Consider the following 17,972-nt stretch of genomic DNA (forward strand, 5'->3'; position numbering starts at 1 on the left):
TGCAGTTCTTTTTTTTATTTTGGGAATTTTCAGCTATAAATAAGTAAAAACGCCAAAACTCAAGTAAATTTCAAGTAAATTTTTAAATAAACCCTTACACATGACTATCAAAAAGTAGCGTCAGAATGATCGAAATGTCCTTTAAAATTACACCATATCTTACAAATCTGTATTTTTTCCTTAGGATCAAAAGATCGAGGTCAAAAATATTAGCGTTCTTGAAATCACCTTCAAATTTCTTTTAAAATGACACCCCATATGAAGATTAAAGTTTAATTTAATTTGGACCACACCCCCTGGCAGTGGGGTGTGTTCCGTTTCATCCAATTTCTGAACTTACCCTTATCTTATTTACCTAATTATTCGCCTTGATAAAGTCACACTGGTCAAAAATGCATCAACGTTATCTTAATTTATTATGCAGTTAAATATTCCTAACTGGTATTAATACAAGATAATACATCTGCCGTACTTATATAAACATTCAAGTTATCCATTTGTATAAAGTGGTGCATATACCTACAAATTTACATACTCAAAAATAGATGAAGTCGTGATACACATTTTTTACGGTATGTTATTGGTCTTTGGTCTGTCATTTTTGCACTGCTCTGGTATCAATCAATCACTAGCCAATATGTACGGATAAAGTTTCGTTTATATATTTTCAAAGATAGTCCACGAAAGGAACCACCCAATTTCTAAAACATGTCCAAGACATGCGGTCGCTAACCCAATCTCTAAAAGTGTAAATTGAATCACCAGCTGTACATAAGACAGGGGCTCATTCTTCTTTGAAGAATGTCCATTATATTTTTTATTTCCTTTGCGTATAGCACGTACACCGGATGCATCAACGTATTTGTCCCACTGTCTTGACCAAAATGAGTATGTCCCTGATTCGTACAAGCGCTTCAAATAATTTCCAAACACTTGGCCAACTATACACCTTGTTGAGATCCATAATGATTTGAAATCCAATACGTGAAAGTCATCGTTCCTAACTATAACGAACCTTCCAGTTTCCTCAAGTAGAGCGGTGAACGTCCTCATATTTCCAAAATTTTGTATGGCTATAAATTTCGGAGAAATAGCCTTAGCGCCGACAACCCCATGATATGCGAGTGAAAGAACCGTTTTATCGAAAACAGCAAAATCATTAGTGCTGTTCACTGGTTCAACTATTTTGTTTCCCCACGCTTCAAAATGTACTACAATTTGAAGTAAATCTTCTATTCCGTTCATATACTCTCCATCATCAGGATGCTGGAATGTGTAAACTTTAATCTCGTCGAGTTTAAGAAGTTCATGCAAATTTTTGGGCAAGTTAGGTTTAACCGTGGACATTAATACCGAATAAATCAAATTCGTGTAAGCATATGCTAATACTACCATCATTGCTGACCACGTTATGATGATAAGTGACCCTACTCTAATTTTACGCCGCAAGATATTTTCAAAAACCGTATTTGTTTGTAAGACAGAAATTGCAAAAATAAAGAAAATGATTGAGCCAATATGCGTCCAGCTTTCTTCAAGTTGTGCCCACAATGTAACCGAAAGAAGTATCCCAGTAGAAATGAAGATTATCCAAACGTAACTGTCAAATGGTTCCGTAAGCGGCAAACTTGTCCTAGCTCGGATTTATTAATAAAAACGAAGTAGAACAGACCGTCATGAGTTACCGCGTGTGGATGAATATCAATTGAATATGTGTGCATCATTCTGCGTGTAATATCGATTGATTTCAAATTCTGGATGGATACCACATTTTCCGTCCTCTCGAGCTCTGGTTTGGGCACGGAGACGTTCGTGTCCTTGAAAAAATTATATTGTAAGCACCACGCAGGTGGGAGGGCGTGAGACCCGCCAACTTCATCGTCATACCCCATTGTTGCAGCACTACAATATTGGAGAAGGTGATGCTCTGCCCATTCGAATTCATCCCAAAAGTTTCCCTGTAGTTCGAGGTATTCCGGTAGTGAAACGTACTGGTTGCTCAAATCGAAACTAATTGGTCCTCGGAAGACGAGTAACTGATTTAATTTAGAAGTATTGCATGTCTCCATGAAGCATAATTGCACAAACTTTAATGCTCTCAAGCTATACACGCGATTTATATGAAGGGCTGGCGATTTTATGATTTTAACAAAGAGAGCCTGTGCAGTTGAAATCCTCGTTAAATGTTGAGGTAGGTTTTGAATAGAAGTTGGGTCTTTACTTAAATGGGAATAAACAAAGATGCGAAATTTTGGGTGAGTTTTAGGTGTGAATGAAGTCATAAGATCAAAAAAATTTGCAACGCTCGATAGAATAGCGTCTAAATTGAATAATTCAGCTGTGCATGTATTACAAATTCCGCTCTTGGAATTCACAACATGAGAAAGTGATTGTTGACGCGCTAAATTGGAAATGCGCGTGCTTAATACAGGCATAGTGATGCACCGTTCATCTAGCGGGAAATCTTCAAAATTTAAAATTTCAAAACAACAATGGGCAAAGACGTGCAGAAAGGTGTTGAACACTAACATTTCTAGAGGTATTTGTTCCGTTTGACGACGAATATTACGTTCCCTTCGTTAAAAAATCTATTTTGTATCGGTTCAGCAAACTGAGCAAATATTTAAAATTTAAATACTTTGTTGTTTTAAATATTGTCAAACCTACATTTTCCTGTTAAGGGAGCGTCCATAAATCACGTGATCGATTAGAGGGGGGGAGGGGGTCTGAAATTTGTCACCAATTATCACAAAGGGGGGGGGGGTAGATGGTCAGATGTCACGTGACATGAGTAAAGTTTTGTATATGCCAATAAATGTCATGAGTGTTATATATAAATTCTCTTGACATACCTCACACACCTTATATAGATTTGATTTTCATTTTGTATATTTAGAAACTTGCTTCGACTTAAAATTCTTATGTCTAACTGGCGTATTAAATAGTTATTTACACATGTGTGCAGCTCAAATTTGATTAATGATTAAAAAACACTGGAATAATATTTGTTATTACGAACAACATGATTTAATTTGAGCATCATCTGTCACGTGACTGGTGGGGGGGGGGGGGGTAGCGAAATTATCACCAACGGTCACCAAGGGGGGGAGGGGGTCAAAATTGTCCAAAAATCGATCACGTGATTTATGGACGCTCCCTAACATGCCACACGACAAATGCTAAAAATATTAATAAACTTATGGACTAAATAGTTTCAGTATGGGTGACAAATTATTATAAGGGAAGTGGGTAAGTTTATCTGGCATGTTTAATAAACCGTACCAATCGCACATCAAGAAGTAGCTTGAGTGTTACTTCACTCAAACCTAAACCCATCACATCTCAGAAATACTAGATTTACTTGAATTTCAGGTATTGAATCATTGAAATCTTATTTTTCATTCTTATCTTTGGGTGGGTTTGCGATTAACCCCAAAAATTGACATGACCCCCCTTTGGAGTCGTATATATCTATGTACATGTAATTCCGCAAACCGATGTCGATTATCTATGTACGTTCTCTCGTTACCTGCTGACGGACAAACTCTGCACATAAAGTAGCTGAAGCTACTTAATAAGTAGGTACATAGGTTTAGTCCAAACTTTGTGAATAACTATGTACGCACTTGAAAAGACAATACACGTGCGCCCTACTCACTCATCGGTTTTTATAAATTCTTGCGAAATTCTTTGTTTCGGATGTTAAGACTTTGGTATCTACGTGCATAAGTACAAGGTTTCGTTAAATAGCGCTCATACATACATAACTAACAATAAACTCATTCAACAGATACATAGATCTTATATGAATTTGAGCTAAAAATCAATAATTTTGGCCTATTATTATATATATACTAAAGGTGTGTACATTAAGCCAAAGTTTTTGTTGAGGGGAATTACAGTGATGGGCCTTATGTACTTACGGACGATTTTGCATGACATACATAAGGTAAATATTTGGATTATATATATGTACATACGGACTTAAGCATTCTCTTGAACTGCTGGATGAACTCGCAATTCGATAAATCTTTCATGTACTGCCATTAAAAACGTAATGCTGCTCATATTCGTCGTACGGAATTTTTAAATAAGTTCCCAGGTTACAGAAATTATTAACGATGGGTCGATTTTGACTATGTGAGGAGTAATCGAGTCTTACGTTAACGTCGGATATAAAACGTATCCGGCTCGAACTACGTATTTACATGTCCAATATCATACGTATTTGGGGTGTTTGTGGGAAATAAAATTGTTGCCGAACCTATATGTACATAATATGACATCAAAGTTCTTAATAATTTTCCTCACTGAAACCAGTCTAAAAAATGTGGCCTCATTATTGAATCGACAGAAAAATGTGTCGTAATAAGGTACCTTGTTCCAAAGAGAACGTGTAATGCTAGCAAAGTCAGACTTGATGAATACTTAATAATGCGAACTTCTTAATAGGTGCAAATAGGTAGTGAAATGTTGCATGATGTGTTAAATAAAGCTCATACATACCTAGTTCAACTGTAAACTGGTAACATTACACAACTTATCAAAAATATTAACAAGCTTTTTAAAACTTTTGCAATTTCATATCATTTTAAAACAAATAAATTTCACATGCTATTTCAAAAGGGGTGCATTCATTTCCCATTCTTCTTAAATGTTGACGATTAAAAGAAATGTGTGGGATAAGAAAATATAAAAGTGAGAATAATTTAAGATGGAATTTATCTATTGTAAAACGACCCACGTTTGTCCGGGAGACGTGGGGACAATGTTCCCATATTCGATGTCCCGATAATCTGCCATGTTATGGAAACGCATCCCTCCCCTATGTTGTCCCCAAAAGTCCCCATGGGGCCACCGAATTTTTCTCTCCTGCAGTTTATCCTCAGAACGTCTTATGGGCGAAAAATACATGTGGGTGTGGCATCAAAATCCGGCTTGGCAAGCATCGTACACCCTCCTCCTTGTTACAAGTCACCTGAATTCATTAATTATGCGAAAGTGTGTGCTCTCATAGATTGCCTCATCTTTGCATAAATGCCACACAAGTTGACCACATTTTTCTTGTTTGGTTAATCCTAATTTTGTCCTTTGAGCAAGGAAAAATATTTGCATATTTATATGTGTATTACTAGTTTGTACGTATTCTTATGCAAATTTGTTCAATTAGCTGAACACTAAGGTTGCCGCGGGTAGCGAAAATGCTGCCCGTTACCCGACCCGCTACCCGCAGCACAACTACCCGTACCCGTGCGGGTACCCGTTACCCGCTACCCGTTATGAGAATTAAGTTAAAAACTAACCAACCTTCAGAATAAATTTGATTTAACCATTATTTGCCCATTTGGGTTGTTCAGTAGTTTGAGATAATGCTGTGCAAGTTACGAATGCCATATTTTGCTAGATCTCATTAGATGTTTCTGAAACCAGACTTTCAGGCAGACAATGGAACTGTTTTCAAGCTACACCGGAATTTTTTTAGCGATTTATGTAAAAACAATCAAGGCAAAAATTAGGAATTATCACTTATCTTTCTGCTGAATAGCCCGTTAACGATAACTATGTATTGGGGGACAGAGTCCCTCATAGTGGAAAAAAAGATGCAGAGCATTTACTTAAAAATTCAACTTTGCCGCCAATATTATTCTTCAAAGTGGATATTCAATGGAAAGTATCATGCGATTCCTAATTTTTGGCTTGACTTATTGATATACTCGTTAGACAATCTTGGTGTAGCTTGAAAAAGGTTGAGTTTTTAGTTTGACTTTTTGAAATTTCGACTTAAATGAAGTTTTCATTTAAGTTAAACAAATTGCCTAAAAATAAATTTGTTGCTTTCAATCGGATTCAGGTTTTTCATCTTCAAAGCACTAAACTAAAATCTCGTCAGTCTTATAAAAATACACACAAATACAAGTCAAATTATTACTGATATTTTGGAGCAGGCAAATTATGCTTGAGAAACAATAACTTATCCACATTATCCGGTCGTGAAAAGCATTTGAGACTGCCGTAGGCTTCTGTGGCTTCCGAAAAGACACGCTCAGTATAAGCGCTAGTTGATGCCAAATGGCAAATGGCAAATTTTGAAATTGGAAAATATTAAATTGACGCTTATGTTGATAAATGGACTAACTTGCAGCTAACTTTCTTTGTGAAGTGATTGATGTCGAAAATTAAATAAAAACTTAACTACCCGTTACCCGTGCGGGTAGTTCTCGCTACCCGCAGATAACGGGTACCCGCAAGCATCGTGCGGGTATGCGGGTAACGGGTACCCGACCCGTTACCCGCGGCAACCCTACTGAACACTACATACATACAAGTGCACACATCTTAATATTGTATGCATGTAAATCTCTGACATGAAATTAAATTGACGACGTTGCAGGTACATTTTTATAAGTTAACTTAATCTGTTACATGTGTTCTTCTTTTATGACTCTCCTTGAGATTATGTATGTATTTAAACCTTAATTAAGCCGCATTCAAGTGATTTCTTTAAGTGAAATTTGTTGCTAAGTTTTTGATTATTTTGGCTTTAATTTATAAATATCATTAAGCTCATTTTGCTATTTTTGGTAAATATGTACGCAACCACGACATACATTTACTAAATTTTGTTCGACAGATATGTAATTCATAAGTATATTTAGATAATAAATATTTTATGTATATAATCAATCTCATCATTTTATATGAGGTATTACATAATTCCATACAAATTTATCTATTTTACATAAATGTTGACAAGGAAATTAATACTAATTTGGATTCGTTACGTCGTAAAATCTAGTCTGGTTTATTAGATCTTAACGATAACTGATTTAACGAAGTGGACATGATTTTATTAAGGAAAGTTGACATTACATATTTCATTTTACGAGCACCCCATTAAATTTTATGAGGACCTGACCCATGAAAAATTCCCTTGGATGACAGAGCAGATTGATCAAGTTTATATAAAGGCTGTAAACTCTCATCAATTATTTGTTGATCAAATCGAACAAACATATACATAATCACAAGCTTCCCAAACTATAACAATTTTTAAATAAGAATTTCCCCAAAGTATACAATAATTTCTTGAAAATATAAATCCTTTAAATTTTGATTTGGCTTGGCATCATCAATTTCGAAAAATGAGGGAAGGTAAGGGCCTCTTAAGGCAATTGGTGTTTTGATCAACTATATAATTCGTGTAAATTAATTACTACTGCTTCCCTAGTTTTATTAGTCGAAAAAAAATTCTGCAAGGTTTCTTGGCTGGTAAAATATTGTTTTGTTGTCAACAGTTTCGCTATACATTCTTGCCAGTGACGAAATTATTTAAGTAATACTAAATTGAATCCATGAGAAAATAACTTCCCAAAGAAATTATGGGACCTTTGCGACTAATAATAATAGACCCACGGTTAGGCATACGTATTTTGAAGCGAATTGTCATTTTAAACCAATTGTTTCGTTTAATTAATAATTAATTTGCAATGCACATTTTGACAATTTGTGCAAATATATACGTGGCTCATTCTCGGTAAAGTAAATTTTAAAACGTTTAGTATTACGTTAGTGGGAAGATTTTGCAAAATCTTTTAAATTCATTAACGTACACATGTAGATCTTATTCATAAATTCATACATACCTAATAGAGCTACGAAATTTCACCTGGAGTTGAGCTACATACATGCCATGAAAAAATAAGGCACATACTTACATACCTATGTTACTGAATATGTATGTACATATGTACAACATGTTGTAGGAGTAAGACAAAAAAGGTAGGTGCCTGGGTGACGTTTGTCAGGACGGAAGAAGAAGCCAAGAAAGCTCTCGTTCTACTCCAATCCCTGCGGAATTGTTGCACGAATCGGAACGTGGTTCTCATCGTGGGGTCAGGTCTCCCCGAGAAAATTAGGCATGCCACAATTATTAGTTTGTGCACAATGATGATTGAAAAGTCAAATTAATATGGGAAAACTGGAATTGTAGTGTTCTACTCAACAAGGTGTTTGACGCGGTCTTCCCACTAGTCGTTACGAAATTCTCTTTAGAATCGGAATTCTTGAATGAAGTGTTTCTGCAAGTTTGTTCGCTAACGATTTTTAAACGTGTGATACTTCTGGAACCCGAATCCTTGGTATGTGTGCGAAAAGAACTTAACTAACTATAAGTACTATCACTAACTTAACTAATTTGTACATAAAATCATGATTTTTAGGTATTGGAAAATTTTGATGACTTGTTCGTAAAAAGTGGGGGACTGGTTTACTTGGCCAAAAAAACCGACGAACTAGTCCCAATTCTATTCCAACCTTCGATGCAATTTGGAGCTAACGAACAAATGGAAGTCTCATGGAGATTGGTACCGCAACTATATGGGAAATTCCATTGGAACCTGTAAGCGTATAAACATATTTTCATATTGGTTACGTACCCTTAAGACAATCGGTATGAAAAAATAGGAAATACTTTAGTTTGGAAAATATTTACTTACTTAGCACTTAATGAAATAAATAACGGTGCACTTCATGTTAAATTTATTGACTCACTTTACTTCTAGTGTCCGCACGAATTGCCCACTTTCTCGGACTTTCTGGCCCAAACATATCGACGGAATCAGGCTGCTCCTCTTCCGGTGTCGCTCTTGGATTAGCCGTTAAAGCCTTACGGAATGGAGAAACAAATCTGGCCTTCGTTTGCGGGGCAAATTTACTCGTTGCTCCCTTCGATTTCACTGAATTTAGACATATTATTTCTGCTGAGTATCGTAGCCGAGTTTTCGACGCTGATGCAAACGGTTACGTTAGAGGCGAAGGGTTTGTTAAATTCTGAATCCAAATTATTTAGCCTACCACTGATCAACCAAAACATGCCGACCTATTCTTATAGATGTGGCGTTGTTCTACTTAAGCGGTTGTCGGACGCCGTAAGGGATGGCGACAGGATCCAAGGAGTTATTCTCGGTTATGGCCAGTCTCAAGACGGCTTAAGTAAAAGTATGGGTACGCCGACTGTTGGTGGCGAAGCTGCTGCTATGCAAATGGCCCTTAACGACGCAGGCATAAGCCCTGTCGACGTTGAACTAGTGGAAGCGCATGGAACGGGCACAGCTGTGGGTGATCCAATGGAGATTAAGGCAATCGAAGAGGTATATGCGTCCCCTGATAGGAAGAACCCCCTAATAATTACTGCAGGGAAGGCAAATATAGGCCACACAGAATCCACTTCGTGCCTCGCTGGAATAATAAAAACATTGGAAATGATGAAGCACAATTATATCCCGAAACAAATAGGGTTGGAAAACATTAACCCCCAAATCCTACCTGTGCTGGCCAACATTCCGGCGGAAATATCAGTCACTGGCCGATCCTGGCATATGTTGAAGGACGAATGCAACAGAAAAATTGCTGGCGTTTCCTCGTTTGGCATAACTGGGACAAATACCCACACAATCATTGAGGAATGGGAACCGAAATTAAGCCTTTCCTTTAAGCATGTACCAGACGCGAAACTTCCAGTCGTAAATATTCTGAGCATCTCTGCAAAAACGAAAACCGCATTGGAAGAAACTATCAACCGATACGGGGAACTTCTTTTCCATTCTTCTGAAAGTTTTAATGATGTTGCGTTCACTGCAAACACGGGCCGAAACCAATTCCAACATCGAATTGCGTTCTATGCTTCTAATGGAAGGGAAGCATTACAAAAACTTAATCAAAAGGAATATGAAATTAATGAGAGGGTGAATGAACAGCGGCCTTTGGTATTTCTGTTTCCTGGACAGGGTTCACAATTCCATGGCATGGGGAGACAATTATATAATTCACACCCTGTCTTTGAAAGAGCATTTGATCACGCTGAAGCCATTTTGCAGGATATGTATGACTTGAAGCTAAAAGAAGCAATGTGGGGAGAAGACGAGACGATGATCAATTCGTCCCTCTATTCACAAAGTTCCATATTCGTCATTGAATATGGCCTCCTTAAGTTACTCGAGTCTTGGGGGGTCGCTCCCGACGCAGTAGTAGGACATTCACTTGGCGAATTTGGTGCTGCAGTCGCAGCTGGATTTCTATCGCTGAAAGATGGGTTGCGAATGTTGGGGGCGAGATGCAGACTGATTGATTCTCTTCCTGAAGGAAGAATGGTGGCAATTAATGTACCCTTAGACCATGCTAACTCATTGCTTCAAGTCTTCCTGAAGGTACAGACTAAGCCTGATAAAGGTTATTACTTCGTGATCCAACTTAAGTTCAGGTTGATATGTTGCTAAATGCGTTCCAAATTTATACTTCTGCAGGGTTATCAAAGCAGCACGAGTACCACCGCCAAGAAGAGCGCCTGGCTGGATATTGCAGGGGTGAACTCACCTACACAGACAGTTCTATCCGGGCCAACAGAAACTGTACTTGACTTTACCGACTTTTGTAGGAACAACGCTGTAAAAGCACATGTCCTCGTTGCGGAACATGCTTTCCATTCTCGTCATATGGACAAAATGTTGCGGCAGTATGAAAACGTGCTATGCTCTATCAACTTCAAATCAGGGAACGGAATTGAATACATTTCCGGAGTGGACGGAAGTGTAGTATCAGAGGTTGATGTCGATTACTGGAAACGTCATACCAGAGAAGCAGTTCAATTCTTCAATGCAATCCAAAACATGGAAAACTATTTTGGCCCAGGCCCAATTCTATTCGTGGAAATTGGTCCACACCCAGTTTTGTCTGCTTTAGTTCACGCTAATATTTCGTCTTCTTGTGACATTAAGTGTCTACCAACCATGCGAAGAAGTAAAGCTTCGACGGAGACTGAGTTGTATTCAACCATTTGTACCTTATTTGCCCAAGGCTATCGAATAAACTTTGAAGAATTTCATAGGGGTCACTGCTATCGCAAAGTCGATTTGCCTCATTACCCCTTTCAAAAGAAAAAGATGTGGATATACAAGAAAAATGACTTGGTGCCTAAAGCTCGTACTCAGCCAGATATTCGTCCCTGGCTTGGAGAAAGGGTAACATTTCCCGGGGTCAAATCACACGATCAAGGAATACACACTCAATACAGGAATTTGGTCGGCCTGACCTCTTATCCATATGTTTCAGACCATAAAATCTTTGAGTTTATCGTTGTTCCAGCTGCGGTATTCATCGAAATTGCTCTGCGGGCATCGTCGCATCACGGGGTGACATTCCCGATTGTGTTGGAAAATTTTCAAGTCAGAGCAGGTTTGCAACTCGAAACGGATCCTATCAACTTGTGTACAACTGTAGTCATAAATATTGATGAAGCAAATAATATTGGATCCGTGAAGTCGTACTCCAAGCAGGTGAGTTAATGGATGGCATTATTAACTGAGGTATTGATTCTTGTTAAAACATTATTCAAACTATCCTACGATAGCCCACTGCTCGAGAACTGGAATGGAAGTGCCACACTACTAGTGAATTCCAATCCGATAATTCGTCACCTGCTGAACTACAGGATTTTAACTTCGAAAGTTTGCATAGCATTAGGCAACGCATTAGGAAAGTGGGAGATGTTGCAGCGATGTATAAACGTCTCAACGACCTGGGATACAAGTTTGGGCCCACGTTTCAAAGTATCTCGAGTTTGTGAGTAGAAAACGACGAACTCTTAGCCGTCGTCGAGATGCCCTCTGAGCTTTATGGTAAGCCGACTTTGGATTATACAATTTGTTAAGATTATTTCATAATCCATTGAGTTCTTGCAGACACGAGTGACATTTGCCATCCTATACTATTGGATGGAATGTTACAGGCCCCTCTGTTCTTATTGATTGCGACGAATTCAATAACTCAACTCCACGTTCCTGTTGGTGTAAAAAAGATTGCTCTGCTTCGCATTGTGGAAACTGCGGTTCCAAATCAGAAATCTCAGTCGATGTACATCCATTGCAATAAGAACAGAGTAACAATGTATTCGCAAGATGATGGATCCCCACTGGCAATTCTAGAAGGCATTGAGATCATCGCGACAACCAACGATCGGCTTAGGACATTACTAATACGTGGCGAAGCGGAAGTGAAAATGCCGGCACTATACGAACAAGCATGGCTGCCAGTAATAGACGACGGGGAGTTGGACATTATGTCGAAGTCAGATAGAAACTTATGGATTCTTTAAGGAAACGAAGACAACTTTACTTCAGTCTTAGCTGACTATTTAGTAAATAAATATAACAAAGTAGTAATGAAACTATCAAGGGTAAGAATTGGGGTGATTTAAAGCATCTTGAAAGGTAGTTTTTTTTTAATTTGCTAAACACAAACAGGGTACAAATGTAGAAGTCCTTTCGGATACCTTGGCGGACAAGAATCTGGAAGGGGTTATCTTTATTCAGGCTGCAGGAAATATACAAGCAAATGAAGTTCTGGAAAAGTCCTTGTTGGTTGTAAATGAATGCTTGAAGTTACTGCAAGCTTTTATGAACCATGGCACTTTGAACAAAAGAATTGTTGTTGTGACAATTGGTCAGGTAAGAAATACCCAAATATTGAATATAGATTAGAATTGTGTCAATGGATCTGAAGATTTTATTGATAGTCGTCGGCTGGGAGTGGCGGTCATAGTTTACCATTTGGTTCCCAACTCCACGGCCTATTTCGATCCTTCCTCTCCGAGAATCCTTCAGCCATATGTAAATTGTTGGATCTGGATCCAGAGGAGAACGACTCAAAAAATGCAGAGTATTTAATCACAGAGGCACTTGAAGCACAGAATGATGAATTAATTGTGGCCTACCGAAACAATATAAAGTATAAGGCAAGGTTACATCCCCATAAGGGGACGATGAGTCATCCGCCACTTGAGCTGACAGGATTTCGGTGAAATGCTCATACTGTTTCAAGTTAAAATAAGTTAAAACACAAATGCGTATAAATAATGCTTCGTCCTCTTCCAGATATCATGCGGTTATCCCGGCGAGTAAGTCTGTGAGCGATCTAAGATTCCAACGCGACATTGTTCCCAATAACTTACAGTTAGAACCATATGATATCGAGGTTGAAATTCATGCCAGAAGTTTGAATTTTCGGGATATCTTTGCGATAATTAAACCTACTTCAGAGTTTGAAAAAGTTAATTCTATCGGGGTTGACTTTTCTGGAGTTGTTGTTTGGGTTGGCAGTGACGTAACCAGCCGAAAGATAGGGGATGCAGTTTTTGGATGCAAGTACCACGGACAACCACTTTCGTCGCATGAAATTTTGCAGGAATTCTGCACTACCCCTCTACCAAATAATATAACGTAACTTGATACACAGGTTTAGAAAAGAACCGTCCGGAGGATTGACGATAGGTTAATTGTCTACGACATGTTGCAGATTTGAACAAGGAGCATCATTACCAGTCATATGGGTTACGGCGCAACATTGTCTAGCTGTAGTTGGGAAATTACAGTCAGGGCAAAGTATACTGATCCATACGGCATCAGGTGGTGTTGGTTTAAGCGCAATTCAGGTGGCTCGGCGAATTGGCGCAACCATATATTGTACAGATGGAACTGCAAAAAAACGCAGATACCTTAAACACATTGGGATTGAACATGTGTTCAACTCCAGGCAAGTGAATATTTGACAACGCATTTTGTGCATACATCAATAAATATTTTGACACGTACATCTGTCCATTTTACAGGGACCTGAGCTTTGGAAAATGTGTCCTTGAAGCAACCAATGGCCATGGGGTGGATGTCGTTTTAAATTCACTTACCGGTCCTGGATTCATTGAAACCAGCCTTTCGTGTACAGCAACAGGCGGAACATTCATTGAGATGAGCAAATTGCATATTTTAGAAGACAACGAAGTCAAGAAGCTAAGGCCAGATGTAGCTTACAAAGTTGAGGATTTGAGCAGCCATCCAGACCAGTATATGAAGATATTGTTCAAGGTAGATAAGAAAGAAATACAAGAATCAAGTACTCGTATCAATATATTTTTATTGCTAAGGAACTGGATTCAAGATTACGCGATAAAACATTTGTCCCGCCACCTCAGAGGGTATTTGATGTGGTCGACATTCGATCGGCGATACGATATCTGCAAGAGGCTAAGCATATAGGGAAAGTTGTCCTCAAGTATCCAGAACCAAATGCGCAACTTCATAATTCACACATCTCTCTTACTTTTAAACTTCTCAGTGCTTCAGCTACCTACGTCATCACTGGTGGGTGCGGTGGGATTGGATTTGAGGTTGGCAAGTGGATGCTTAAAAATGGGGCCGGCCATGTGGTTCTGGTTGGACGAAGGAGTCCCGAGTGCCGAGTTATGCGTGAAATAGAGCAAATTCGAAGTTCCTCGGAAACCGAAGGGGTGCTATCAATTTCCCAAGGCGATATTGGAGACATGTCGTATTGCGAGAAGCTTTTCAGCTGGATTGAGACTAAATGGCCAACAATGCCTGTGAGAGGAGTTATTCATGCTGCAGGGGTTCTGGCCGATGGAGTTATTCCTAATCAGACACCGGAAAGTTTTTTGACCACACAACATCCGAAAGTTAGAGGTGGATGGAATCTGCACCAGTTAACCAAGGATATTAATTTGGAACACTTTGTCGTCTTTTCGTCTGTAGTTGCATTATTAGGTCAACTAACAATATATTATCACCCCACGTAACGTGGCAAGATTTATTTAATCAATTTCACTATTAATTTAGGTTCTCCAGGGCAGAGTAACCATGCGTTGGCAAACGCTTTCCTAGATGGCTTGGTTAACTATAGACAATCTCTGGGGCTACCTGCTACAACTATCAATTGGGGTCAATGGGGTGAGACTGGAGTAGCGGCAGGAAAGGTGGTAAATATGGTGAAGCCATTTTCCACGAAGGCAGGGCTTAAAGCTTTAGAGTATAGTCTAAAGTCAGGGGTTAGCCATGTATCTCCTGTGGATATAGATATTGATGCGCTGGGAAATAGCATGCTTGCACCATGGTTGACAACATATCTGGAGAATATTATGAATTCAGGCAGGAATACCAGACGGAATTCGAATGTATCGAAATGGGAATCAGACTCAGGTGCGGAAATTCGGTTAGTTCTATTAAATAGATACTAGTAAATGAAGATTGTATGTTGATCTTGATAAGAAAAATATTTTTTATGTAGATTCCTTATGGTATAAACTGAAAGTATGTGGCGACTCCAATGAGGGTCGTTATGGAGTAGCGAAGCCTTATGTTGCTCGAATAATTGAAGGACTGCTCAAGTTGGACGACGAGCTTCTTCCAAATGAGTCGTTACAAGATCTGGGTTTGGATTCATTAATGATGATTGAGATGAAAAACGCGTTATAAGGATTGATTGGGAATAAGGGAATAATTCGAGTAGCAGACCTGGGAGATTGTCAAACCTTGCATTTAACAACCCTGACGTTGATGAACATAATGTTTCCCAAAACATCAGACCTTGGAAGTGCTAATTTTATTGAACGTAACAAATTGATTAAGGTGGTACCGATAATAAAAAAGCCATACATAGATTTTGAATGATAATCGGAAAATCTAAACTTTAATTGACAGAATGATTCAATCCTTTGGGAAGCTACAAATGGATACAATGCAATCCAAGAGGTCCCAATGTCTGCTGTCAAAATTGTGTTATTGACAGGATGCACCGGTGTTGTTGGGCCTCACGTCTTGCAACAACTAAGTAGACTACCACAAATAGAATCGATCTACTGTCTAGTCCGTCCACGCAAACGTGAATCGGGAAAAGGTTAGCAAACGTGAATAAAGGTTATTACTTAACGACTCACAGATCAACCGCAAATACATGGATTATTTGTCAGATCGAGTAATCCATCGCTTAAAGGAACTGAACCTCTTATCGACTTCCAACATCGAAAAGATCATCCCACTTGACGGTGATATCGTGTCGGAAAATCTGTCATTGCAAATAGAACTCTATAATCGACTTGCCAATTGTGTCGACGCCGTAGTTCATTGTGCTGGTCAAACCTCACACATGGAAATGTACGCACACTTTTCGTCCCAAAATATCGGCGTGCGAGCAATAAATGTTACCGGAACCCAAAATATTTTGAAATTTGCTTGCACTACAAAGAGGAAGCACTTATACAACGCGTCAACTTTACTCGCTATACGGCTTCCCGCAAATTATGAAAACAATTATTTTGGCTACCCTGAAACATTTCCTCAAGATGGTGACTAAGGTCCATCGTATGGGTATATAATCTCCAAATTTATTAGTGACCGTCTAGTTGGCCAGGCCGTTGAAAAAGGGTTGCCTGCAAAATCGTTCCGACTTCCCATGCTCTTTGGAGAGAGCAAGACTGGAAAGAAGACAAGCTTGGAGAATGATCATTTATTTTTGGAGAGTATCTACTTCCTAATGAACAGTATCATGCCAGATATATGCTTTCCTCTCCATGTAGCACCGGTAGACATCGCTGTCGAAATTACGCTCAAGTTATTCTTTGACGAAAACGTTCCTAGTGGAATGTTCAACATCACAAATCCTCATGCAAGGAATTACACGGACATTGAAAAAATTTCTGACGAATTTGCTCCCAAACTTAGACTAGGTATTGGGATACGTTGTGCGTGACTTATGTATCTAGCATAGTTTTGAATACACATTGTGATTTTTCTGCAGCGGAGGCAATCTATTCGTACTTGTACAACACGAAACCTACCTTGGATAAGGACGATGTCTTCACGATACTGTCTGATTTTGCCAGGAGGGAAGGTGGCGATCCATCAAAAATTTCATCTGTTGTCGAAAATATGACGTTTAACGACGACATCACGTGCCAGCAAATTTTAAATAAACCCGGTATCCAGACCTTGTTACGGGAAAGGTTTGTCACCCCAATGAGGAAAGTTCCATATGATGATTTTGTGACAGACCTTCACAGCAAGGGTAATGAATCATTGCTGTTTAAATGGCTGGATTATTACTCCCGAGACGACGCGCTACCTCGAAACATAGCAAATGGAAAGCTTCAGCCCCAGCCAAATTGGGTAGAGAATATGGCGAAATTTCAGCTTGAAAGCTGCGCCAAGATGAGAAAGTATATACCTAACGTGGAGGAAATGATTCCAGACCCTTTGGAAACATTGAGGGCTGACTTGCAATATACGATCGATAATATCGATTCGAGCTTGGGAAATTTATTGCGTGGGAAGGGGGAGAAGTAAGGACGAAAAATTTGAATATGTAAAATTTAAGATATGTACTATCTACGTTTTCATGTCTAAAATCATTTAGTATAATTTAGTACAATTCCCGTCTTCATAGCAAATGCATTAATGACAAATCTCTAATTAATTTCCAGGACTATTTAAGAATGTGTATTATAGCATTATATATTGCATACCTACATACATACATACGTACGTATGCAGTTTATGTAAATACTTACATGCATAAATTGTCGGGGGAAGCAATTTCAACAAGACGGTACACAAAAATAGAGTGGTTTCAAGAAAATATGTACATATGTATGAATATCATAATAAATACATCATATGGGAATGTAAATATATAGGTAAATACATAAATATGTAATAATAAAGCAATATTGCTTGATTAAATTGAGTTAAAATAAATAATCAAATCGATAAAAATATTATTAGCTACTTCTTATTATTTTTGCCATGTACGAAACATTAATGATTAAATGATAAGTACACTGTAAACTTTACGTGCAAATATGTAAATTCAACGTACATAACTTGAGTTACTTCACTATAAGCAATTTCGTGATTTTGCATGAAAGTTTTAATAATTTAAATTTTGCACTTAAACTTTTCAAATTTACAAATTCAAAAGTTTAAACTTTAACTTTATTTCTAGCGAGCAAGTCAAGGACTGTAGATCGAAGTAATTTTAAAGCTAATTTATTTAACTTTTGTCACAGTTACACACTATCAACACTTTGATTATCTATGTAGTAACAAATATTTACTAAGGCAAATGTTCGTACCAAG

The 17,972-nt window shown here is 38.3% G+C and overlaps 4 protein-coding genes across 6 annotated transcripts; all 4 read left to right on the forward strand.

The window, feature by feature from the left end:
- The first annotated feature begins 8,870 nt into the window (after window positions 1–8,870).
- Window positions 8,871–11,620, forward strand: LOC118437281 (oleandomycin polyketide synthase, modules 5 and 6-like). The gene is made up of 3 exons (XM_035856208.1): window positions 8,871–10,205; window positions 10,302–11,330; window positions 11,405–11,620. Exons 1-3 carry the CDS (start codon window positions 8,871–8,873, stop codon window positions 11,618–11,620), a joined length of 2,580 nt encoding a protein of 859 aa, XP_035712101.1.
- LOC118437243 lies at window positions 11,420–12,223 on the forward strand. The gene is made up of 2 exons (XM_035856144.1): window positions 11,420–11,672; window positions 11,736–12,223. The coding sequence occupies exons 1-2, from the start codon at window positions 11,654–11,656 to the stop codon at window positions 12,146–12,148; spliced, it is 432 nt and encodes a 143-aa protein (XP_035712037.1). The 5' UTR covers window positions 11,420–11,653; the 3' UTR covers window positions 12,149–12,223.
- Window positions 12,224–12,511: 288 nt separating this feature from the next.
- Window positions 12,512–13,600, forward strand: LOC118437282 (highly reducing polyketide synthase-like). Its single transcript, XM_035856210.1, has 3 exons — window positions 12,512–12,849; window positions 12,927–13,271; window positions 13,348–13,600. Exons 1-3 carry the CDS (start codon window positions 12,815–12,817, stop codon window positions 13,598–13,600), a joined length of 633 nt encoding a protein of 210 aa, XP_035712103.1. The 5' UTR covers window positions 12,512–12,814.
- A 73-nt stretch (window positions 13,601–13,673) lies between these two features.
- Window positions 13,674–17,511, forward strand: LOC118437107 (putative inactive phenolphthiocerol synthesis polyketide synthase type I Pks1). Of its 3 annotated transcripts, none has more exons than XR_004835876.1 (7): window positions 13,674–13,913; window positions 13,973–14,606; window positions 14,679–15,051; window positions 15,127–15,467; window positions 15,540–15,735; window positions 15,809–16,564; window positions 16,636–17,511. XR_004835876.1 is itself a non-coding variant. In XM_035855902.1 (4 exons), the coding sequence occupies exons 1-4, from the start codon at window positions 13,797–13,799 to the stop codon at window positions 15,312–15,314; spliced, it is 1,299 nt and encodes a 432-aa protein (XP_035711795.1). In that variant the 5' UTR covers window positions 13,674–13,796; the 3' UTR covers window positions 15,315–15,500. The 3 variants fall into 3 exon arrangements, 1 of the variants encoding a protein (XP_035711795.1); XR_004835875.1 differs by having other exon boundaries at window positions 14,679–15,038; XM_035855902.1 differs by lacking the exons at window positions 15,540–15,735; window positions 15,809–16,564; window positions 16,636–17,511 and having other exon boundaries at window positions 14,679–15,038; window positions 15,127–15,500.
- The last annotated feature ends 461 nt before the right edge of the window (window positions 17,512–17,972 follow it).

Source organism: Folsomia candida, unplaced genomic scaffold, assembly GCF_002217175.1.
Source record: "Folsomia candida strain VU population unplaced genomic scaffold, ASM221717v1 Fcan01_Sc012, whole genome shotgun sequence".
In the NCBI taxonomy this organism is placed as follows: domain Eukaryota; kingdom Metazoa; phylum Arthropoda; class Collembola; order Entomobryomorpha; family Isotomidae; genus Folsomia; species Folsomia candida.